The sequence below is a fragment of the Crassostrea angulata genome, chromosome 4, assembly GCF_025612915.1.
Source record: "Crassostrea angulata isolate pt1a10 chromosome 4, ASM2561291v2, whole genome shotgun sequence".
NCBI classification, from domain to species: Eukaryota; Metazoa; Mollusca; class Bivalvia; order Ostreida; family Ostreidae; genus Magallana; species Magallana angulata.
The window spans coordinates 51335518-51356038 of record NC_069114.1 but is presented as its reverse complement, the minus strand read 5'-3'; the positions used below and the strand labels follow the sequence as shown (position 1 = coordinate 51356038).

At 36.1% G+C, this 20521-nt stretch overlaps 1 protein-coding gene across 4 annotated transcripts in view; it reads right to left on the bottom strand.

Annotated features, from left to right (window-relative positions):
* LOC128180051 (guanine nucleotide exchange factor DBS-like) overlaps positions 1–20521 on the bottom strand; it is a 30886-nt gene that overhangs the window by 1947 nt on the left and 8418 nt on the right. For 3 of the 4 annotated variants that reach the window (XM_052847850.1, XM_052847848.1, XM_052847851.1), the window contains exons 4-25: positions 20322–20412; positions 19830–19943; positions 19258–19374; positions 17529–17788; positions 17048–17162; positions 16564–16686; positions 7429–7620; positions 6842–7033; positions 6370–6594; positions 5002–5162; positions 4356–4422; positions 4011–4126; positions 3775–3844; positions 3516–3611; positions 3209–3301; positions 2620–2748; positions 2083–2286; positions 1770–1862; positions 1578–1656; positions 1302–1386; positions 743–944; positions 331–538 (exon numbers count right to left, since the gene is read on the bottom strand). In XM_052847850.1, coding sequence (XP_052703810.1) covers positions 331–538; positions 743–944; positions 1302–1386; positions 1578–1656; positions 1770–1862; positions 2083–2286; positions 2620–2748; positions 3209–3301; positions 3516–3611; positions 3775–3844; positions 4011–4126; positions 4356–4422; positions 5002–5162; positions 6370–6594; positions 6842–7033; positions 7429–7620; positions 16564–16686; positions 17048–17162; positions 17529–17788; positions 19258–19374; positions 19830–19943; positions 20322–20412 — 3032 coding nt within the window. The remainder of the gene's footprint in view (positions 1–330; positions 539–742; positions 945–1301; positions 1387–1577; positions 1657–1769; positions 1863–2082; positions 2287–2619; positions 2749–3208; positions 3302–3515; positions 3612–3774; positions 3845–4010; positions 4127–4355; positions 4423–5001; positions 5163–6369; positions 6595–6841; positions 7034–7428; positions 7621–16563; positions 16687–17047; positions 17163–17528; positions 17789–19257; positions 19375–19829; positions 19944–20321; positions 20413–20521) is intronic. The other variant, XM_052847849.1, reaches the window with a different exon arrangement.

Here is a 20521-nt window from a genome sequence, read left to right as displayed (position 1 = left end):
ATTTACATAACTAAACAGTATTGGGTTTTTTTTAAAGGTAAAAGATTTATAGTACTTTGTTTTCATCCATATTATTTGAATACCAATTTTCAAGATTTTGTTGTTCACTTGATCTACCAATGATATTAAAAACGTTAAATAAACTACAATTAACATGTTTATAGGATCTTTGGCCACAAATTTACTGGTAGCAGTCACAAATTAATGCAACCCTGTAATTGTGATTTTAGAGAAAAAAATCCATGAAAATTTACGCCAAGAATATTTAAGCAACCACAGTATTCTTTTATCTGAGGTTGGTTTATTTTCCTATAAAGGGAGTGAACTCACTGATACTGGAGAGAGAGTTATCTGTCACAGGCTCCATGTAAGTGGAGGGGACCCACCCCTCTTGCTGAGTGATGGTGTGCTGGGCGTACCACCAGCCTGTGGACCCCATCTTTGTAACCTTGACCACGTCCCCCTCCAACAAGGTCAGCTCTGTAGGGTCGCTGGCCGTATAGTTGCCAAGGGAACGAAAATGCTGCATGTAGACTGGCTACAAAAGTCATTAAATAAATGTTCAGTCTTGTTACTTAGAATCTATTCTACAATAATATAAATCTCCAAAAGATACCAGTTTGTAAAATACATAAATTAACAACATCAGTCTACATTGAAAACAAAAGGATCTCAAGATATTGGCGTAACAACTGATATACCTATTAATAGACAGGTGAGGAGTAGGTGTGATGAGACTTACCTGTTTATAGACAGGTGTTGAGTAGGTGTGATGAGACGTGGTTTCCTCCCCCTCAGAGAACTCGTCCGTATCCCAGCCCCCCTCGTCCTCCCGCGTCCCTCGGGGTGGGGACTCGGGGGACATCATCTCCAGCCCTTGGGGTACAGTGGGAGCATTATTGTTGAATATCATGTGGTTATGTGTTCTCCAGTTGTCTACATACCTAGACATACAAAATAAAAAGTTTATTCTATTTGAATAAAAAATTGTGTAGAAATTACTGTAAACATATTTTTATCTAGAGTGTACGACATCTAGTGGAGATTAAATTTTATAGTAAGCATAGATTTATCAATTTTTTTGCATTTGTCTTTCCAATAATTTTCATTAATGCAATTAAGCATAGGCTGCTTTAGGCTAAATAGCATACACAGCTAAATGTAATGATTAAATAGAATGGTGTATTCTAACAAAATATTAAATGAAAATCTTCGCATCTGATAATTTATATGTTTATTTTTTTATAATATGGCAAAAAAAAGATAAAGAAACTTTCAATCAATGAGTAGCTTCCCCTGACCTGTGAGAACTGTGTCCGTTCCTTGGTTCCTGGTCCGGGACACGGTAATCATATCCTGTATTACCAGGATGCATGTGATTGACTGCTAAATAAAGATAAAAATCCTTAGCAACAGGATATAAAACTACACCAAAAACCAACAGATCATCAAATATTAGGCTATTTCACTGTATTTTACCATTAAAAACTACAGAATGATTCCTCATGCTATTTTACTGTATTTTACCAGAAGAAAAAGTTGCAATGGTGAAGAATCTAAAAACATTGCCAATTTACCTTTGATTTCATCAAACTGGTTCATTAAAACTCTTTTGATTTCTTTAACCCACATTTCTTTCACAGCCAAACTAGGGGCCTGGAAGTTGAAATAAAATCACCAATCATTAACGTGTTTCCAAATACCCATATACATATTTCTAAAACTGATATTCATAAGTATTCATATATAAACTTGGAATACGGTCTCACCTGAATGATATACACTTCTTCTCGCCCCCGAAGCCACAACTCAAACTTTCGCTTATCTCCCTTGACATTTTCTGTTAAGCCTACCTGGGACAACTGTGAAAAGGTAAAATAAAAATTAAAAATTAAATCAAAGTCCACCAACTAAACATTTCCTGTATTGTTTATGAATTATTGTTATCTGTATAAAAACTGAATAATAAATATTATAAAAAAAAAAAAAAAAAAACTAAACATTTCTGGTTATATCTACTATCCTTTTTAAATAGCCTGTAACCAATGACACTTTGCTGGGTTCATGACCCCTGACCCTGACCTTGAGGAGGTTCTTGAAGCTGTAGATGACCTTGTCTGTACTGTTGAGGTCCTCCCGCCGCTTACACAGGAGGATGGACTTCTGGTGGAGGAACATTTGTCGCTGCATGGGTTTGAACCGCAGGTCCTTCATCTTGCCCTTGTGTTCTGTGGACATCTGGAAACTCCCCTGCATGATCAACTTTCCCTGCTCCGACAGGTTACCCTGGATAAAAGTGAACAATGAAAATGTAGCCAGATTTATATCTACAAAGCAAAACTGCAATCTTTGAAATTTTCTATGTGCTTTCAAATACTGTGGTTTTATCAATAACCATTGGTCTAAAAAAAAATTTTTATGTTAAGTCATTTCAAGAAATTAAATGCTCATCAAAGTAAAATCAATGACAACAGATGCATTGTTAGAACCACTGACCACAATTATACAAAAATAAGTTTCCTAAAACTTGTAAATATTACTAAATTTACAAAATTTATGCCCACAAATCTTGATGAAATCAAAGTAGACCTATGTTACAGATGATTTGACAGAACTTACAGGAAATCCCTGTATAGAGACTTGGTGCATGCTGTCATTGACGTAACGGACGACCTCCAACATACAATCCAGGGCCTCCTGGAGGTGGGCCTCGCAGACCTTGTCATGGTCACTGAACCGTAACATCTCCTATAAATAGAAATCACAATAACTGAACCGTAACATCTCCTATAAATAGAAATCGCAATAACTGAACCATAACATCTCCTAAAATAGAAATTATAACAACTAATATAAATATTATAAAACATTCCTTGACCTATTTTATAAAAGAAATCATGATGATAGCTAAACAGTTTTATTTCTAAGACTCTAAACTGTCATTGAAATTTCTTGTGATGTAGAGTGGAAATACAATAAAAATCATGGAACTGTTTTTATGAAAGTCCATATGACATTCTTTGATGCAAAACTTATTACCAAGGTATCAAGGTCTGAATTACATGTATCTTGTTGATTTAGACGTCATATTCACAAATGTCAGTTTTGAAGCTAACTCTTCTTCCACAATGAACCTGATGGATTCACAGATTTCATAAGCAATGTGATTTATCAAGTTTATGCTATGCAGGTTATTGCTTTGTGTTACCTTTAATAGCAGCTGGTACTTGGTGATCCTTTGTACAGGCTTCAGGAGATAAGCTCCCAGTGGAAGTTTGTGACCAAGCCTTCTCTGGCATTCCTGGAATTTACAAAATAAACTGAGTCTTTGGAAATTACAATGCAGTAGTTAACGAGGCGACTTTGCTTCAACAGTATATGAAATCAATACAATTTGCTTCAAAAGCATATGAATTCAACAAAATATCAAGAATACAGATAAGCTGTCTGTGATGGAAGATTAACTGTCTGTGGGGTGAGGAGAGATTTCTGTGGGTGATAGGGTGAGAACTCACCAAAAAGAAGGGGTTCTGGTCGCCGACCTGATTTCTGAGCGTCTCTGACCGAGTCTTATTCTGACAGTACACACTGTATAAGTGGAACTCTTCTTTCTGGAAAATAAAAAACTCAAGATCAAATGATGGTAGCCAGTTGTTTTAATTGTCAAATGAAAAAAAGGAAGAAATAATTTAACTTGATCATAATAACAGTTCTTGCTAGTTGTTTGAATTGTGTGACAGTGTGTAGTTATTGGTATTGTAAGGAGTTACTGACCCTATTGGTAAAACACTGCCCTACTTTGGCCGGAGCATCATGGCAGTCCTCTAGTTCATGTAAAAACTTACTGTGAAGAGAAAAGCAGATATCATGTATCTAAGAGTAATCTCCCTTTTTCAGTATGATAAATTTTAGGTAATAAAAAGACATCTTTAGTTTCTAAGACTAAAAAATCAAAAATATAATCACCACGCAGAATTCAATTGCAATCTGCATGAATCTAGAATACTAACTCTTTATGAAATCTGTAAATGTCTTTCAAGTTTCCAAACAGGATGTCCTTTTTGCTGCGGACTGCGTCTGGAACTAAATGCCTCATCTCCGGCTCATCGACTTTATCCTGGTAACCCTGTCATAGAAACACATAGAAACACATCACAAGTCATATAAAATGTTCTCTTGGAAATAGCTTCCTTAATTGATTGTTCCAACTGATATTTTACATTTACTATCTTTTTACTTTAAACTGCAAGATTTATTAATTTATTTCTTCACAAGTATTTGTAACTGTTGACAATAAATTCAAACTAGAGGAAATGCATATGAGAAAGTTTTAGACATGAAGCAAGAGAACTTACATGGACAATATCCGCCAGTTGTGACACGTAGGTTTTCTCTGTTTCTATCAGCTCATTCAAAACATGCCTGGAAAACATTCAATAAATAATTACATTCTTACTGTTAAAATAAATATAACATAAAATGGTCTTAGAATTAACTAGTCTCCTGAAGCAACTCCTTTTGAATCCTCCATCAAAGATCAAGGTTCCTCAGTGTCTAAAAATTTTTTTCTGGTATAAAATCTGCATGAACAGTGTATCCAGTGATAATGATAAATTGTTGAATTGACAGAAGCAAATGATGGAGTATAAATAGTTTCAAATTTCATTCTGAATCTTGACAATTTTCTCAAGAATAATTAACTCAAATTTCCTTGCTGGCTCTTTGTGGAGATTAATTTAATTTTAACAAAGTACAGTAAATTCTGTGGATAACCCTTGTTAACAGTAAAATGGCTGATAAAGAACTCTGACTGATACACTGTCATGAATGGAAAATTTTCAATATTTACCCAAAATTACAATAAATAATTGTAAAACCCACAAACCTCCGCTTGGCAATAATTACAATAATGGTAAAAACAATAATTAAAAAAACCCACAAACCTCCGCTTGGCAATAATTACAATAATGGTAAAAACAATTATTAAAAAACCCCACAAACCTCCGCTTGGCCAGCAGCATGTCAATGTCTGATATGGAGGATCCAAGAGACATGGAGGACAGCGAGCTACGAGTCTGCTCACTTCCCGAGTCCGAGATGTTACTGACACTACTCGCCGGCTGATGAGACATTCGAGAATGAGACTGTGCCTCGGGACGTAACTGTAACACAGAAATCACATATCACTTGAACTAAATTTTTTTCATAATTCACTGGAATTCAATTCTATCATTTTAGTGCAGTGTTTAATAGAAAATTTCGCAGAAGTCATGCAACATTATAAGTGTTTCTCCCACAGAGTCATTCATACCCAAGTACCAACTCATATATCACAATTTCTCTGATATTTACGACTATATCTGTAAGGTAACGAACCCATCATACAGTCTGTCTGAGTGAGCATTTGTTCACACTAACCAGACAATGAGTTTTAAACCACTTTAATGGCTGATTAAGTTTTCTTTCAAAACCGTTATTTCACCTCAAAATAAACATCTGGTAGATATAAGGAATTTAATAAAGCTGTTTGTTTTAGATATCATTAAGTGATCTGCTACATAGATCACGGGTACGTGACCCACAGCTCGGGAGATTCTGTGGGGCGGCATTAAGAGGCTTATCCTTGGTCCCATTTACCTCCCTCTGTCACTGACCAGTTAGACAGGTAACAATAACTAGGTACGCTGCCAAGTCACTTTAAACTTCACCTGAAGAAGTTTTATTACAGACCTACCACAGACCCCCCAAAAACCTGCTACCTTGTTCGCTGCCCCCTGAACAAGCTGTCTGGAGTCATGAGAAACTTTATGACAGTTCCTTATATACGTAAATCATTTTAATGAGTAATTGGTAATTATCTGGCCTTGCATATGGGAACAACCTCTTAAAGAAAGTTCAGATCTTTTGTGGAGACATGGTTTTATAAAAAAGAGTTCATGAATTATGTGTTGCGATGACAAGTGTAATAATTATTACAGCTTAATTTTCCTGTTACTCCATGTTTTACTCAAATAACATGAGATTATTATAGTTGGTTTGTATTGAAGGTTTAAATTTCATGAATATTTTTTTAAAAACCTATCATAAAATATAAAATTTCCTGGCATATTTACTGTTTTCTTACAATTTGAATATTGTCTATATAGTACTGACATATTATTTAATACTGACAATATACTACGTTTAACAGTAAATATGCACTATACAGTGTATACCACTGACTCAAGATTCAGTATGTCATACTAAGAATTAATAAAGTACTCAGTTGCAACCAAAAACAACTTAGAAAATACAAAGAACTTGTCTTTGGTCTGTGTTTTGGAGACTATAACAAGCTATTACCACAAGGTTTAGCTGTCAATCACTTACCCTGGCAGACTTGTGGTAGATATCGAGCGGTTTGTTGGCAGTGTCATTGTTGACCTTGGCTTTGATTTCCGGCCTGTCGGTGGTGCTTCTGTCCTTGGGGTGGACAGCACGGACCGGCCCGCTGGAGGGCTGGCGGTTATGGATGTCGGCCTGGAAACTGTGCCGTCTCCTCTCACACATTGCGTTCACATCCTCCATCTTCTTCAACACTTTCTGAACCACAGTCTAAAAAATACAGAAAAATCAGTCAAGGTAAACAGATTCTTAGCAAAAAATACAGCAATTTTGAAAATCCTATGTGACTTAAGAGAAGACTTTATAGCCCTAGTTCACATATCTATCCCTTCAACAATCAAACACCTAAACTTTTATAAATTTTGAACAAGGTTCTGATTTGAAATTTTTTTAAAAATTATTTATTGGCAGATTCTATTTTGTGATATTCTGTCTATAGGTAATAATATAGGCTCACTCTGGTTTCGGGAGTGATCATGCTCTCAAACAGCTGCCGGAACTCCTTGGGGTTGTTCAGTCGAAGCTGATTGGACGTGGACATGAAACTCTCGATGTCCTCGATGGCCGACCGTGTGTCCTCGGCCGAATGGCAGTGTTCTGGGGGGAGGTTAGACAGAAGCTCCACCCCTTTATTGCACCACTTGTTGGCCTAAAATGGAATTCATTGATTTGTTATTCATTTAAATAAAAAAACCACAGTTACCGGTAATTTAAAATATGTACACAGATTTTACATCTTGCTTTTATTTTTCAGACAGTTGTGAACTTTTCCCTCCAGTTTATTTCTATATTACAGTAATTTAAAAATTGTTTTGGATTTGCCTGCTGACAAAGAGGGAGAAAGGGGCGAAAAATAAAGTTGGGGTGAATATATCCCTGTTTACAGCATATGAAATTACAAAAAAAGATTGACACTCATGATTTTTTAATATTTTGCCATTTAATTCAAAATGGCAGAATCACTGAATTCACATAAAATAAGAAAACTGGTATACAACTAGAACCAACTGTTAGTTGGAATCGTAGAAAACGTTGACCCCTGACCTTATCTATTCTGTCCTGGAGATCATGTGACTTGTTCAGCATTTCCCTGCGACGTCTCAGCAGTGATTTGTACTGGTCACACATTCGCTGGAGCTCGATGCACTTAGGGCGAATTGAATCGACTGCATAGCTGTCCTGGGTTATTAGCTGGTCCCCTGTCCCGCGCATCTTATCTGCCTGCTCCAAGTCCTTCTGTGAAGAAAAAAAAATTTAACCTAAAAATATCGATAGATTAATTTGTAATTAAAGTAATGGACCTCAACAGAAAGAGCTCAACTGTTCTGAAATAAATCTCATTACAAGCTTCCAATTCTTTATGAATGAATTTTTTGCTCATTTAATTTCAAGTGTTTTATACTTTTTGTTACTGTGATAAAAGTTAAATAGCGGATATTTGGATTTTTAAAGACAATAAAAATTTGACCAAAAAGGAAAAAACCAACATATATGCTTTACAATTCTTTCTTATGGCATACAACACCTAGTTTGAGTTTCACAAAAATCTGAATTAATGCACTTTCATAATCTGTTAAAAGGACACAAAGTTTACATTTCCTAAACACAAAGTAACGGAAACATCATTCATGAGACTCCTATTGTGCCTTAAATTGTAAACACTCACAAATGAAAGAGAATACCTGATTTCATAATGCTCAAAATTTTATTAATAAAGAAATTCTGAATCCTAGTCCTCAAGGAACTTTGTCCCGATTTCCTGCTCAGCACAAGAATTCCATTGACAGGTTGACAAGGACTTAGTGTGAGAAATTTTGAGTTGAATATTACAGTGTACTATCAAATCTTCCTCCAGAATGGAATAAAGCTTGTTTTTGTTCCATCAAAATTATTTTCACATTGTAAAAATTTGGTAATATCTTTGTTTTTTTTAATAAGGAATATGGTAAATATGATTATCTGCTATTCATAAGTTTACCAACTGAAGTTAATAATTGAATTCAACCTCAATTCTATGAGAAGAAATGGCCCAAGGTATAAATACACCACCAACCTTAGATCCAGTTACTTATGTCTCGCTGAATTCAAGGATATTTTTGTTCTTGTTAAGATCCAATTATCTTTAAGAAATATTTCTGTTAGAGATTGCTGTAAATCCTCCCAAAATAATGCACATTATTTGTAACAAAGCCAGACACGACACAGTAATCACGAACACCGTTAATGACACAACTTAAAGAAATACGGCTAACAGAACTACGCAGTGTCGGGGGGCTCCCTCTTCTCTCCAGAAACAGGAAGTTAAGAACATGGACAGTCCGGGAATCCACACACAACGACAATGCCGAGTAATAAAAACCTGGTAACCCTATGACCTTAATTCACAACTGATGTCACCATTAATGGGACAAGGTAGGGATGTCAGTGTTACATCACGGCTACAAATGAACTCTCACACCTTTGCAAGATCACCTGAAGTACACAGGTACAAATTAACTCTCACACCTTTACATAATCACCTGAAGTACACAGATATAGAGGACTGAAAATAAAATGGTAAAATGTTCGTTATGTCTTTAGTCTGTTTACATTTGGTCCCTTTCCCTGTTTCACTACTCACTACTTAATATTGGTTTAACTTTTAAATTATCGAGTGTATCAACTTCTGATCTTTTTGAGTTTCGAATAAAAAGAAATGCATTTTATAACATGATTATACCTGATTATCGAAACTCTCCATAAACTGTGCACTATAATACCAAGGTATTTATTTATTGAGGAAGATTTCTTTCAAAGGAAGTCAAAAAAGTGAGAGAGAAATTGTTCCTTCATACCAATACATAAAATGGAATATACTGAAAATTGACTTCGGCACTTGATATAATTGACTGTTGTTCTCCAAGGAACCCAGCACTATGGCACACCATCCATCAAACCAACTTACTTCACTTAATAGACAACAACACTCTACACTGAGTAAGTCCTCAGATCTATATGTCCTCTGTCAGGTCCCTTAACTCTGCACCATCAAACATATTATCTCCCTTGAGTACCAGGGAAAATGAATTCTACATCATTAAATCATCATTTGTACGTAATTAAATTGTCTACACTGGCTAGAAGTGGGTATACTGAGTGGGACCTAATTACTGTTAATTACATGTACCAATCAAATCTTACTAATTAAATAAAGTTTTGTCATTTACTGATAAAGCGCAATTGTTATTTCCATGTACTGCCAACTGAGGTCTTTGGCATTGGTACCTCTTGGGAGACTGGAGCTTTGATGAATGACCAGCATCTAGTCTTTTTAATTACATTAATAGATTAGATTTGTATGCAGCATTATTACAACTAATTCTGAATCTACTTACACAGAACATTATGCAAAAAGAACAACGATGAACACATATGCTTTAGGCCATTGCAGAGAGCTCTCTTCACATAGATAACTTCGGTGTCCAATCAGTGCTTTCATTGGAGGATTATGCCTGTGCACTCTTTATCACCACACTAACTCACAATATTTACAGGGATATATATGATGTAATATCTGATATAGAGTATAAATTAACCAAAATGGAAAAACCTGCAGTTTCAACAACCCTTGGATAACTAATCATAATTGTAAAACATTGCTCCAACACTCCCTGTTTCTGGACCCAAAACTGTATAGACCACAGATAAACTAAAGAACAATTTACATAAACATGATAAAGAACCAAGCCCTCAAGATATTGTTAATTTGGTTAATGAATGACTAAAGGTTTCAGGGACTGCATGGGTGTACCATATAATGGAGAAACTGCCCCTGATTTATTCTTGCGAATTAACAGAGTTTTTTCCCAGTACAGGGTAGCTTTGTTTACGTTGAGGGTAAAACAGAGGGACCACTAGGTGTCAGATTCTGGGTTAGTGTGTGAATCATTAACACATCAAACATCCTAGCCCCCAGCCAGGGTGTTACAGAGAATGCTACCTATCAGCTCTACATCTGTACATCTCTTTGTGTTAGCTAAGCATTGGTGACAAATTAATTACAGATTCCCTTCAGGGCTCAACTAGGGGTAAGTTTAGGTCAGTATTAATGGACCATCTAAGGGAGATAATCATGATGGGCCACCATGGGGAGATAATCCTGTAACATAACGGACCCTGCAGGACCTATGCCCAGTGACCATCCCGATCACAACCAATAGATCAGCGTGTTACAGGATATAGATAGGTTAGTTTACACCTGACCTCTGGTCAGTTTCTCTCTGTTACCTGTCCACAGGTAGGCTTCCAGGAATAAAAGGACCAAGGGATAATTGGTCCACGCTTGACCCCTCTCTCCAGCACTGCCTGACTGGTCAAGTACAAAGTTATCTCCCTTAGATTAAGCTGATTATGGAGGCATCACAAACACACACTTGACGAGAGAAACAGACAAACAGTGGCATGTTCATGTAACCCACCTCCGAACTTTATGTATACATAACCACTCGTTGGTGTTATCTGTGTAAATGTCCCAACTTAATGGGGCCTGGTCCATCAAAACACACAACAGATTTGTATTATAACATCAAAATCCTGTATCTGGGGGTCTGGATTTAATTATCATACACTGTCCTTCAACTGCCTTAGGAATATATTAAGACGGCCATTCTGTATTTTTAGATAAAAGTACAGGTGTATCATTGATAATGAATGAACTCCCTCTCCCCCTATAACAAGAAGATTACTGGTCCCGGTCTAAGAACCATGTGTTTTTTATCTATCAAGCATGCTGTTGCAAACAAATGAAAACACACAAACTAAGACAAAGTCAACCCCCTTATAAAATTAAGTCCTATGTCATATGAAACTATACCTGAGTAGTCCTATGCCAGCTGGGCAACATAATATTCCAGCACGTGTAAATTCCCATGCAACACAAGAAATCTCAACATAACGAGTTCCACAGTCTGAGCAAAGTATTCTTAGTCTGTGTGAGGGACGCTAGCGTTTTCTACCCTGATGACTCAGAACAATACACGGCCTCCCCCTTCAAACTCAGGTGTATTATTTTCATTTCCGTTTTATAAACAGGTCACAGGTATCTCAGGTAAAGACTACCTGTTTCTTTTATCTGCACTAAGCACATCACATCTGATTCAATAGGGTTCCAATGACAGGTAAAACTCTCACTTCACATCGACTTTAAACCGCTGAATTTGTGGGATAATCGATCACAAAGACCTGACTCTGACTGTATATTCCAGTCCAATTTGATGCCTTCTTTGCATGTCTGAGCAGTTTGAATTACAAAGTCTGAATGACAAGTGACAGTGACTCGGCTCCTGGTGAAGTTTACCAATTGAAACCTCACCACAGAGTTCTCCGCTTACTGGGATGGGAATATCGTCAGTGCAGACAGCGAGCAGCAATGACAGGGGCAGAGAACGGGACCAGAGCTGAGTGGGCTGGAGTTTTTTAGTATACAGGAGGATGGTATACACATAGACTGACAGGAATGAGAAAACAAAGTCACAGGAAGTGATAAGCAAGTTCTCGTAAATCTGCTAGGAACAAAAAAAATGTTGTGTGGTTTTTTACTTTACAATTAACTTACCTGATACAGGTTAGGAACACAGGACGTGGACCATCTCCATCGGCGATACAGAGGCATGCTGCACTCTACTGCAACTACCACTGGATAATCCAACAAATCCCAACTCTACTGGACTCAGTTATCCAACAAATCTCAACTCTACTGGACTCAGTTATCCAACAAATCCCAACTCTACTGGACTCAGTTATCCAACAAATCTCAACTTCACAAAATCCAGTTGAATGTTGGATAATCCAACAAATCTCAACTCCTCTGGATCCAATTAACCACAGGATAAATCAAGAAATCTAACTTCTTCACACTAAGTTCTTGAGCAGTCAGATGATCAAACACCAACACATAACTTTATTTTATGCACCTTAAATTCCAGTACATGCCAGGGTTAACTTCATACCTAAGTCAATTATAACACGCAATGACTAACTGTTGCCACACGTCGACACTTAATTGTTTAAAAAAACACAGCTATTAAATCAATATCGACACATGATAAATATTTAAAGAAACCTGTCCTAATACAGATGATGTTACACAATCCTTTTTCAGCAGGACTTGCTTATTATTCTAAATCTATTATTCGATCAAAATACAGTTGTTTGAAACTGCATAAACGGCAAAAGCACAGCAAATTATTGAGTATTTGCTCTGGTAGCAGAACATGTTGAAACAACCAGTATGTAATCCTGACGCCTTTTGTCCCCAGTATGTGATCGGCAGATTGTGTATATATATACTGCCGTAAATTTTTTTGTTTCCTTTATTTCTGTTTGTGCAGTCGTACCTTTAAAATGGATGATTCTTCTACTGGTTACCTGTCTCTATGTCACAAAGGAGAGCTGAGAACACGACAACTCCACAACACTCCCGATAAACCAGCACACACAAAAAATCACCACCACGGAAGATTGGATCAATTTGATTCATAAAAAATCTGACTAGTGAAATAGCCTGTCCGAATGTCTATAGAGGACGCTGTAAAATACAGTCTAAAACACAAAATGTATAAATCCTAAATCACAGTAGAAAATAAAATACAAGCTCTTCCAATTTATGACCCTTCTCAGGCCCAGTGTTTTATAAAATGATATAACTTGTCACATTCTCCAGAGGTATATACATTATTATATACAATTAGTCCTATCACCTCAGAATGTATAGCTGTCCTGAAGGCAACTTCACTATAACCACGACTAAAAACTATTATCGCTTCATCTCTGAACTCACTGAGACCTTGTCCGCTGACTTCCAGCCAATTTATGACAGGCAAAAAATGGAAATTGAATTAGGTTCATGCATATTGGATTTGTAGCGATGTGTCGGTGATTATATCCCCAAGTCCAGCGAATCTCAAGCAGTGATTGATCAGTGAAAAGTCAGTAGAGGTAATGTTACTCCATTGAGGTAATGTTAGGCCGATATGTAGGTCCTTGTAAACTGACAACTTTATTGCTACATGGAATTATGTCAGACTCTGGCATTATCCCTGCAGTAACTGATTTCTCCCAGTGTCCTTAGGAAATCCTGCCGATCATCGAACTCCGACCCAACCGTTATATAGGTCTAAGTAACAGTAGTGGAAACTTGACACAGAAGATTTTAAGTCACCAGATATGCTCCATTGGAAAAAAATCATTTAAAGCAACAGAACATTTAATGTTTTATGAGTATACACAAGGCAAAGCTGAGAAATGTATTTTGACAGGATAACAAGTTCTGAATGGTCGAAACAATTAAAGCCCCAGGCTGTCCAACCTATTATCTTTAATCACATCAAAATACAATTAGTCCTTTACACTCTCAAGTTGCCAAAACACATATAGACCATCTCAAGCCCTGACCAGGGAGGGGGCCGTTACACAATCCCCAGAGCACCTAATCTCACAGCCTTTTATTCTTAGGAAGATAGATATACCGGCGATATCTTGTCCAAACATGGAACATAATGGGCGAAACGTTTCCCGTAATCTTTTGGTATTACCGAAAGGGAACTCAATTATCGCTGAACAATGATTGAAGACCCATGTCTCTCGCATGCTTATACTTGTCTCTTTAATGAGCGCATAATCAGCATCAAAAAAAGGGTGTCAACCCAGCCCCAAGGATAATGAGTCATTGATTACATAACTCGTTAGCATAACCTATTCCAATTATAATGTGTTGTATATCTATTCAGCAAAGGAAAACCTGAATGAAATGTGATTGTAGTTAATGACATTATGATAAAAACTGAAAGGTTTGGATACCATTCATTAATATTCCTGAAGAGCTGTACATGTACTTTATAGGAACTCGATTCATGATGACTTTAATAAGAGCCGCTATCCATCTATCATCATTTAGTGTGTTTTGAATTTTATGAATTCTCTCAGATTTGTCACATAAAGTCCTTCATTTTCACCAAGATCAATCAAAGCTTATTCATGTAGCTTTTACCTTTTAATTATGAAATGATACCTACTTCACAAATTATTTAATCAATGATTTGATATGTATGTACATTTGATTACATTCACCATTCACTGAAGTAATTTATATATAATCAATCATTTTTCATCGAATATAAATTCCCTTTCCCCAAAGTAATAAAAAATGTCAAGAAAAAAATAACAGAAGCTACCCAGTGCCTATTCAAATTCTTGATGAGATTTAAAAGCCTGTCAACTTAATGACAGACACTGACAGGTTGTTCTCCAAGTTTCTGTCCTATATTTCGGCAGTGTTCGTTTTTTGACCCAATTATTGCATTACTTGGGTACTGGTCTGTGAAAAGAACATATATGATAATAGTGCCAAGTAAGTGAACCTGATATTATGTAGAAAACTGTTTATGTATCAAGGAATTCACATTTAATTGGACCATACTTTGTGTGTATGCTATTATAGCAGAAAGAGTGCTTAATTAAGATTAGTTACACAAAGCTGCTGTTATTCTCTTTGGATTTTGAGAGAGAGAGAGAGAGAGAGAGAGAGAGAGAGAGAGAGAGAGAGAGAGAGAGAGAGAGAGAGATTTACATCTGGCAATAGACATTTTCTCTGAATCAAAGAATTTTCAGGATCAACGCTAGATTAAGTGGGTGGATGGGGTGGGGGGGTGTTAGGATGTAGGGGTTGACAAGAAACATTTTCCCTGTATATACACTGGATAAGAGACCTTAGAAAGAAAGGGACTTGTTTCCTCCTGATGATAGCCGGCAGGTGAAAGTGAGACACAAACACGAGATAGCTGAGATAGCCGAGATAACAGTGTACATACAGATACCAAACCCAGCTACTGGTGAGATAACTACTCCTAGTGGTATGCAAATAAGGACATGAATGAACTAGGGGGTGTCTTTCCTTTAAATCATCTCTTATAAAGGGGAACTTGTATTCATACCAGATTAATGATGTGCATTATTGCATTTCAATATAATCTAAGACGTCAGTTCACACTCTACCTAGGTATGTCTCTTTAACACCTGTCCCAGATAGGCAGGTATCAACAGGTGTTTCTTCACTTACCTGTTCGGTTAAGAAAACTTTCATATGTAATATAGTTCTAATAAAAAAATGGGGATAAAAGATAAGAGAAACAGTATCCAGAAACTCAGGGACAATATATACATGTATGTCCTAGATATAGGCAATGTTTTACTGTTTGTGATGGAATACTTCGGATAAATGGTTTAAACTTCTGAATTAAATTTGAATTAATTCATGATAAGCATATTGAAAATGTTATTCATCACCAATGACATCACCTTACACTGCTGAAAATATGCTAATTTTTTGGTTGTATATAATTTATGTCTTCCCACCCACACAGTTCAGAACAAAAAAAAATTGGGATAAATATATTTCAATGAAAATATCCACATCTACCCATCCACTTTTATTACAAAATCCAAGTGTAATGATATTTAAAAAAACCCATGAAGAATTCACAGATTAATTACTTTTATTTGAATTCATCTACAGTATTTAAAATAGTTTAAAGTGCATATTCAAATTCATATCAAGTGATGTAAAAAAAAAAAAAGTCAATGTGAAATAAAAAGAAAAATAATTCTGTACTGACCTAGAACAGAAATATTCTACATGCCATTATTCAGAGCTAAGTCTGTGAAAATCTTGTTGATAAGTGGCCAAACTCATAAACAAATTCACAGGTAATTCAATCAGATTAAAGCATTAAGAAATCAACAGTAATCCATAGAAAAGAATGTATTGTGTACATTTCACTTGGAATTCATTCAAGTCCTCGGGACAAGTGTTTGGGGTGAGAAACTTTAAATTTCACACACATCTCTCACTGTAATTACTTAATGAGTTTTCAGGAGCCAATTTTCACACAAGAGATTGAATGTTTATAATAAATCTAGAACTTGTGTTAGGCTGTGGTCAAAGAAAGACTTAATGGGAACATAAAATTTCAGCCAAAGATGTGAACAATTCAATGATGAACTGATTGATTACTGATTGAAAACCAGATCTCAGTTCTGACATCAATTTTAGGCTTGGTATGAGTATCATTCTGTACAAAGGGCAATAACTCTGACAGAGCACCAAACACCCCACTGTCACCCAGCTTTCACCTGAGATCTTACCTGTGCTTGCTGCTCAAACTCCTCAAATTCCTGGAACAGTTCCTCTACTTTTGAGAGGGAATCCCCAATGTCAGACATTTTGTTCTGAAGCCATTCCAGTTTCCGCTCCATTCCAAACTGGTACTGAAACAAAATTATCCAGGCTTTACTTCATGACAGTGTTTTACTTTTAGTTAGGGAAAGCACAACAGGTCTAAATCTTAAATCATATGTATTCTTTATTTACTATCTTTATATGTTTTGCTCATGTACTTTTACTTTAATTTCTTGATTTATTTTTTTTTTTGGAAAAATCAATAAAATCATTCTATTGATTGATAAATGGAAAAACAGGTATCTGCTTCCCTTCCCTTTTCTCTTCTCTTCCTCAGCACTAATTTGTTTGGATGGTGAATCATCTTTTTTAAACAGTACCTTGCAGACACAGGTAAGTGTCTATTTACCTATGACCTGTTGTCATAGTTACACATCCTGATCTACCTACCAGTTTAAATTCCTCCTCAAACTTCCGTAGCAGTAAAGCCTGCTTCAGTCTCTTCTCATGTCGGCCCCAAAACACGTCAACTTCCGTCTTAATATCTTCCAGTTTCTTAAGAAGCCTGAAAGAGCAAAGGTAAAATGGATAAGTTTGACTGCATATACCCAAACTTTGTTGTGTTATTGGTATTTATCTCATATCAAATGTAATATTATTTAATATTTGCATGCAAAATCCAATATTTATGGTTGATACATAAAAAGAAATATCTAATGATTTAATAAGGAAATGATGAGGCAACCATTTCTTCTTAATCAAAAACAATCCCAAAGCATAAACAAATCAAAATGTTTCAGATGAAATAATATAATTTGGAGATTTTTTCACAAATAATCATCTACTAACGTATTCAATTTCAAAAATAATAGTTTATGGCCAAATCTAAAAGTGCCAATTTTTGTTGGTAGCAATAGTCCAATAAATTTACTTTTCTAGGTTCCTGACATGCACAGCCTGTACAAAGTGTATATCTGAGTTGTCCCCCTTGATACAGCTGAGCAGGGTCTCCCCGTGGGTGACCGTGGAGGCGAGGTCGTCAAGGACTTCCTTCCGGCCCTGGATGTGGTCTTGGATCAGTTTTTCCATCCCCGGGACATCGTTCGGAATCTCCACCTCTTCATACTTCTTGACCAACACCTGCACCGCGGCCGCCATCTTCTCTGTGTTGGACACAAACTTCTCCACTGCCTGTCATCAGATCAACCAATTAAAATCAAGAACTGATCTTTTTGATGTTTACAAATACCTTTAATAACCTACTTCACCATTCACCATTTGATTCAGTAAAGTAATTGACATTAACCAATCAACTCAGTCAAACTCTGGACATTAATAATTAGATTCATCAGATCCCCACACATTAAACAAAATCTCAAAAGTTGTAAGAATAAAGCACATTGATTAAATTTCATTTTATCTTTCATCATGTCTGTCTGTGTTGTTAAAAATGTACTTATTACATCTATAGAGACCCCTTAATCTAAATGTTATTTTGAACTTTTTTCAGATTAGAAACATTTCTCATCAAATCCTTTATTCACATAGTTTATACATCTTGAAGTCTGAAATAATTGTTTTTTGTGAGATAAACCGGGCTTCAATCAGCTATCATAAATCACATTATGTTAGGCCCTATCTTTTTTATGTAACCAATATTCTGACAGGATAACTAGGTTACGGTACTATATATATCAGTTCTTAAGAGTTTAATTTTTTTCTCATAATTTTCAATATCTTATCATTTCAAATGTTCAGATATATATATATACCCTCAGCACCCTGTGTGTTCTATATTTAACATCTTTGCCGTGTATTCCACAAATACCACAAACAGTTTATAACTAAGGATTATCTGATGTTGTCTTAATGAAAAAATAATGTGTTTAAGTAAAGCGCAGGTGTTTATGGAAACGAGGTGATAAGATGAATTAGGACCAAGGTCGAGGATGCTAGGGGTCATTGAATCTACATACAAATAACACATAATCTCAGGCTCAGATATGATGAGTTGATACCGAGTAATGGTAAATTACCCACCAAGCCATGAGTATATTCTTCATGACTAGCCATATCATTCATGAACTGTTATCTGCTTTTCTGATTTACAAGCCCAATTCCTAATGATACATCTCAAAATTATTGGGGGAGTTGTAAGTGATAACACTACACAGGGCACACACTAAAACCCGGACTGGTCTGATGAGTAAAAACTAAAACCAGGTCTACACTACAACCAGGACTGACCTGATGAGTAAGCCACTGATGAGGATTACACTACAACCTTGGCTGGCCTGATGGACAATCTCTAGAACCAGGACTACACTAGAACCAGGACTGGCCTGATAAGCATACCTTAGAACCAGGACTACACTAAAACCAGGCCCAGCCTAATGGACATACACTAAAACCAGGACTACACTAGAACCAGGACTGGCCTAGTGGACATACACTAGAACCAGGACTACACTAGAACCAGGACTGATTAGACAACTAGTCTAGCTATATTCCTTGCCTTTTACCGTCCAGGCTTAGATTTTCTCTTATAATGTTTTTACTTAGTGGGATTTAATTTGTGTTCAAAAGTTAAAAAATTGTATTAAAAATGTAGAATTTGAACTGTGTTCTTTAATTACAAGTTGTAATGTAGATATACGTACAGATTTATGTTGAGTCCACTCGTTGGCATCAAACTCGAGTTGACCGCCTACATCAGTGGTTATCTGGTCCTCACTAATATAATCAAACATCTCCGCCGGCTCGTTACACAGCACAACCTGTACAAAAACAACAGTCACCATGGTGTACACACCTTCACTAAAAAACTAACGATTTTACAAGATACTGTGGTTTCATCAATATTCGCTGAATACCAATTTTCATGGATTCCATTATTAAGTTGATCCACGAAATTATGTGTTCATTAAAGTGCAATTTCTATTAACATTTTGTATTGATAGGGTCATTGGCCACAAATTTAAGTATCCTTGAAACTGTGATTTTTACTTTATCCACGAAAATTGATACCCTTGAATATTAATGAAACCACAGTAGATATTTGCCACTCAGTCAACTCAATGATAACTGGAAGACTTAGCTGGTAAGACGAATGAATTTCAATAAAATAGCTTCTTTCTTCTGGTATACTTTGGTGCATTTAATGGTGCATTTAAAACTCGGCACACTTTGGTGTACATACAGCTGACCTGTTCTGAATGAGCCCTCAACTGACCTTGAACTCCAGTTCCTCTTTCACAAACTTGGACTTCATGTCAGCAAATGCTCTTTGGAAGAAGCCTTTTGGTTGAAGTAAGAATACAACTTGGATGTGTTTTGGGAAAAATTCCTGTCAATAACAATTTTTAATAAGACTTTATATGAGATGATTGAATAGCGACATCAAATTATGACATTAAACTTTGATCACCATCATTTCTGTGTTTCTGTTAAATAGACACAAATCGTAACATTTTATTTCATGAACTTCATGAACATTTTATTTCATGAAGTTGGTTTTTCAATAAGGCACCACTTACAAATGTAAGAGCAGACACATGCAGGTCTAATGTTTTAACACAATAAAGTCTTTTTGTTATAACATCTTTTAGAACGCATTAGTAACCAACATTTTGAGAAAAATATAAACAATGGTATATTTAATCACTTTTGCACCTAACTACCAATTTAAGTGCTACATCATTAGTTTTTCCTTAATTTCACTGACCGACATTTTGAGTAGCAGGGCCCTGACATCGTTCCAACTCGCCTGTCTCCGGTCCAACACGATCACGAAGCCTTGCTCAGACTCGGCTACTCTAGAAACAAGGAAAACTAATACACATTACTGAAAGTACACTTTAAGCAAAATACATTATATAAAAGTACCTTTACTTCACGACACATAATTCCTTTTATGGCACTTTT